Source organism: Papaver somniferum, chromosome 1, assembly GCF_003573695.1.
Source record: "Papaver somniferum cultivar HN1 chromosome 1, ASM357369v1, whole genome shotgun sequence".
Lineage (NCBI taxonomy): Eukaryota > Viridiplantae > Streptophyta > Magnoliopsida > Ranunculales > Papaveraceae > Papaver > Papaver somniferum.
The window spans coordinates 156,160,570-156,165,888 of NC_039358.1; the positions used below are offsets into that span (position 1 = coordinate 156,160,570).

Below are 5,319 nucleotides of genomic sequence, written 5' to 3' on the forward strand. Positions count from 1 at the left end.
TCATTCTCTATCTGAGCCAGCCTCCTACAAGGAGGTTGTTTGTGATCCATTATGGCGAAAGGCTATGGAGGAAGAACTTTTAGCGTTGCTTAGAACTGGTACATGGGTTTGGGTTTCCCTACTTCCGGAAAAGAATGATGTAGGTTCTAGATGGGTTTATAAGATCGAAACTAAGTCGGATGGTTCTGTTGAGCGCTGCAAGGCTCATCTTGTAGCTAAAGGTTTTACTCAAGAATACGGAATTGATTATGATGAGACTTTTGCTCCCGTGGAAAAAATGACCTTTGTTCGTGTTGTTATTGTTGTAGCTTCTATACGAAATGGAAGTTATCTCAAATGGATGTGAATAATGCTTTTCTAAATGGAGATCTTTCCGAAGAAGTTTATATGGTTCCGACTTCTGGTGTTCCACATAAACAAGGAGAAGTTTGTAAGCTTCGAAAGGATTTATATGTACTTAAACAAGCACCTCGGGCTTGGTTTGAGAAATTCTCTAGTGTTGGCGTTACCCTTGGTTTTCAATCTAGTGTATATGATTCGGCGTTGTTTGTTCGTAACAGTTTTGCTGGCCGTATACTGTTTTTTATGTTGATGATATGATCATTACAGGAGATGATTTGGTAGGTATTGATCATCCCAAACAACTATTGAGTAATCAGTTTGAAATGAAAGATTTGGGCCCTTTACGATATTTTCTGGGTATCGAAGTTGCTTGTTCTCCGAAAGGTTATCTACTCTCTCAATCCAAGTATGTAGCTGATATCCTTCAGAAAGCTCGCATTTCAGATACTACTATTGCTGAAACACCGCTCGAGATCAATGCTCGTTATACATCAACGGATGGTAATCGTCTAGCTGATCCCACTTTATATCGTACCATTGTTGGCAGTCTTGTTTATCTCACTATTACTCGACCTGACATCGCATATGTTGTCCATATTGTTAGTCAATTTGTGTCTTCTCCTCCTGCTATTGTTCATTGGGCAGCAGTGATGCGCATATTAAGTAGAGGAACTCGGTATCAAAGTTTATTATTTCCTTCTTCCTCTTCGTCAAGTTTCTCTCTTAAAGGCATCTCGGATGCTGGATGGGCTGGTGATCAAGGTGATCGAAAATCTACTTCTGGTTACTGTATTTTTCTCGGTGATTCTCTTATTTCTTGAAGAAGTAAGAAACAATTTGTCCCTTCGCGGTCATCAGCAGAAGCTGAATATCGTGCTATGGCTGATACTACTGCAGAAATAATTTGGCTACGCTGGTTAGTTGGAGATATGGGTGTAGTTATATCTGATCCAACACCTATGAATTGTGACAATACATCTGCCATTCATATTGCTCGCAATGTTGTGTTTCACGAACGCACCAAGCACACTGAAGTTGATTGTCATTTCATTCGACATCATTATCTACATGGCACAATTTCTCCTCCGTATGTGCCGTCCACAAAACAAGTTGCTGATTTCTTTACAAAATTTCACTCTTCTGTGCGCTTCCGTTTTCTTATTGACAAACTCTCGATGATTAACGTTGTACCATCGTGAGTTTGAAAGGGGTGTTAAAGGCGTGTATTATGCTAATCATATATATATATGACATTACTGCTACTGTATATTTGTATGTTTCCTTTTTTTAGCTTATTCTCTAGAGAGTTCTCTACTGTATTTTAGTGAATACTTGTGTATATATTTTGATCATGTAATCCTTCTGAATATCAATGAATAAATCCTCATTTTGACACACGCACAAACTCATGAAAGAGAGATTAAAAAAAAGAAATAGTTCCTAATCTGAACAAGAACGTAACCAGAAAGAAAAAAGTTTCAAGCTTATGCGGCCGTAAGTGGGTTTCCATCCACTTTAAAGAAAAGCAAGATCAAGGGAACCCAAAAAAATAAATAAAAAAGATCACTTAAATGTGACTTTGTAAAGCTATGAATGTGAACTTAAAAGAAAAATTGACGATTTAGCTTGTGGTAGTGCAAGTGAAAGTGAAAGATTTGATTTGTTAGCGCGTTAACCCCGTGATACCTTTGGCAACCTTACAAAAAGACCTTGTCCTCTCTCTGTCAGATTGGGAGAATCATCCCACACCGCACCCCCCCACCCACAGGCCACAACAATCCCATAACCCCACCACTAAAGATGCTTTTTTCCCTATGCAAAATTCTCACTCACATCTACTAAATTAGCTGGAAATTTCGTTCTTTTTTCAGTTCACCTGTACAAGAATAATTTGGGACTTTGCTCGTCCATGCATGATTGCTAATAAAATTAACACCGACAATTCAATAATCCCCCTTATTGAGTTAGCTAGTAATGCACTAGTCTTGTATTTAGTTTAGTAATAATGGGATTTTTTTCTTTTGAGATAAAAAAGACCCCATCCATAATGATCATTGTCACTTATTACAAATGCCAGATCGGGATAGATAACGCCTAGTAGCCTACAAAGTTTATGGTTGTCCATCGTAAGTAGATATGGCTTATTCTCCACCTGTACACGTGTTTATCGGGACGTTAGTGACGATTTTTAGTTGTCTATTATTCTTCAGTGTCATTCTCTACCTATTTAAACAAATCTCTGCCTGCCTAACGTAGTAAAATTGTGTGTGTGTGTGTTAGAGTGAGAGAGGGAAGGTCGTACAGCTTTAATGGCTCATAATTTTCTGAGTCTACTCTTTTCATTGTTCTTACTATTTGCATTCAGTTGTTCAGATGGTCAAATGGTTCCAGCAGCTTTTTCTTTCGGGGACTCTCTAGCAGACGTAGGAAACAATAATCACATAAAATTGAGCATTATCAAGGCCAATTTCCCTCATAACGGTGTCGACTATCCAGGAGGAAAAGCTACCGGAAGGTTCAGTAATGGCAAGAATTCAGCTGATTTTTTGGGTAGACATATGAACTTTTTATAATAATTGCATTGCCTTTGCTAAATATTCTCAAGTTTCATGATTGTTAAGAAGAGTTGGGATGAAAATTTTAACCATTTTTAAGTGAATTTGATGAAGCTTGATGTGTTTAGAATGTAGAGATAAAATGTGTCGGAAGGGTGAACCTTTTGCTGATAAATGAATGGATATTTTGGTATTTTTGGAAGAAATTTTTAGTCAAGAAGTTTTTTTTTGTTCTGTGAAAGGAGAATACAAATTCACACTTTATTTTGTTTTCATAGCCGAGAAGCTAGGATTTGCGACCCCGCTTCTGCCGTACCTCTCCATTGCCCCCTCTTCGAACTCAAAGGCGTTCCTGGGTGGAGTTAGCTTTGCCTCAGGAGGAGCTGGAATCTTGGATAGCACTAACAAACACTCGGTAAGTAAATATTTACAGAGTAAATATTTATAGGGTAAAAAAAATGTTATGCCTGACGCTCTCCCAACTGAGCTATCCCCTCTTGATATTTGCTATACAGGGGGTTATTTCAATGAACAAACAAATAGAGAACTACTCGGCAGTATACGGCCAGTTGGTTCAGCAGTTAGGAAACAATGAAATGCAGAAACACTTTGCAAAATCACTCTTTGCGATCGTGATTGGTAGCAACGACCTCATAAATTACTTCAAATCTGGGTCAGACTTACGCAAACAGTACACTCCTCAACAGTTCACAGATTTAATGGTTGCCACTCTGAAAGACCAGTTGAAGGTATAACCGCGCAACTTATTTACTCTTGATCAGTAACACAGTGTATAATAACACTTTGATAACAAAAGAAAAACAAGTTTATATTTCATTAATTAATCAATACTCATCAAAATCTCATTTGAACAGCGGATATACAATCTTGGTGCACGTAAGTTTGTTGTGATTGGAGCTGGAGCTATAGGTTGTTCTCCAGCACAGAGGTACCAGAACAATACAGGGGGTTGCTATGAGGAAACGAATTACTGGTCTATTCAATACAACGAGGGTATTAAGTCAATCTTGCAAGGCATGAAGTCTGAGCTAACAATCAACTATGCTTTTCTCGATTCCTACAGCCTCTTGCTCGACTTCATCCAAAAACCAGCTAGCTACGGTATGTATCACTATATGCCTATGTATGTTGCAAAAGGGAATGAATCTGTTCTCATATTTCTGAGGTTTTATTATTTACAGGGTTTAAAGAGGTTAAATCTGCTTGTTGTGGACTGGGAAACCTAAATGCTAGGGTTCCTTGCCTACCAGTTGCCAAATACTGCAACAACAGAGACGAACATATATTTTGGGACTTCTACCATCCAACAGAAGCAGCTGCACGCATCTTCGGAGACACCATTTTTGATGGTACACAGCAGTTTATGTTTCCTATTAATGTAAGGCAACTAGTTGCTATATGAGCTAAACAGTGCTAAAAATAGTTTGGTTTCAGTGATGCCCTGGCCAAATATAATACAGGGGCATAAAGCGCCAGTTAGTTAATTTTAGTTTTGTTAGAATGTTGTGAAAATACAACTAGTGGAAAAGGATTAGTAAGCTGCTCGGTAAGAAGATTGGAGTCAATAAGGATTACTCAGGTTGTAGAGCCTATTTATGCACCAGATTGCCAAGTTAAGAAAAGCCAAGTTGCAAAATATGTTTTTTCTGATGACCGAAAGAAAATTAGTCAACTGGGCCAAGTACAAGGAGTGCAGTTCAAGAATACCTGTTCTCAAATTGATTAATGGAACAATTAGAGTTATATCACTGTAGAAGTGTATGCATTAAACTGCAAGGCTACAGGCAAAATATTAATTTTGAGAAGATAAAGCTTGTACAGATTGCAAACTAACGTTTGTGTATGGAGTCCTCTAATTATTCAAGGTTATGCAGAGCTGGCAATTGCCTTAATGTATCAATTAGTTTCAGACTGTACATGTTCAAGTAGTCCACTTTTTTCCTTCTCCAAAGAGCCTTTAAACGGTTGCCTTAAACTCTTCAATTTAATCTTTCTCATCATGTTAGATGATTGTCTTTTCCCGTTCATTTTGGGCCTCTTTTGACCTTGTTCGGTTCCAGCAGAAGACGGAAACTCTTTTTCAGCCACAGACCTTGTCCATCCAAGACACTCAAAGGCTAATTCATAAAGCTTTTCAAATGACATTTGGTGGTCAAAATTCTGAAAGACAGCTTTACCTTCCACGGGGAGCCCGGTAATTTGATAAACATCGTCCGGGGTGATAGTCATCTCGCCGAACGGAAGGTGAAAAGTGGTTGTTTCGCCCAAAAATATTTCCCTAATTCCGGAAAAAAGTAACAACATCAAAGTCCTTCTGCCCGTACTCAATTGCAGGACATAACCCTAAAGCTTTTACCAAGTCTATAACCCTTTCACATTCATTATCCAATGACCAAAAAAG

The 5,319-nt window shown here is 38.3% G+C and overlaps 1 protein-coding gene across 1 annotated transcript; it reads left to right on the forward strand.

Moving 5' to 3' along the window:
- Window positions 1–2,586: 2,586 nt before the first annotated feature.
- Window positions 2,587–4,869, forward strand: LOC113305287 (GDSL esterase/lipase At5g55050-like). The gene is made up of 5 exons (XM_026554360.1): window positions 2,587–2,892; window positions 3,176–3,312; window positions 3,413–3,646; window positions 3,773–4,019; window positions 4,100–4,869. The coding sequence occupies exons 1-5, from the start codon at window positions 2,652–2,654 to the stop codon at window positions 4,318–4,320; spliced, it is 1,080 nt and encodes a 359-aa protein (XP_026410145.1). The 5' UTR covers window positions 2,587–2,651; the 3' UTR covers window positions 4,321–4,869.
- Window positions 4,870–5,319: the final 450 nt, after the last annotated feature.

Coding starts and splice junctions, on each gene's coding strand:
- LOC113305287 (XM_026554360.1), top strand. CDS start 2,652: ATGGCTCATAATTTTCTGAGTCTACTCTTTTCATTGTTCTTACTATTT. Junction 3,313..3,412: donor ATAGCACTAACAAACACTCG/GTAAGTAAATAT, acceptor TTTGCTATACAG/GGGGTTATTTCAATGAACAA. Junction 3,647..3,772: donor CTCTGAAAGACCAGTTGAAG/GTATAACCGCGC, acceptor TCATTTGAACAG/CGGATATACAATCTTGGTGC.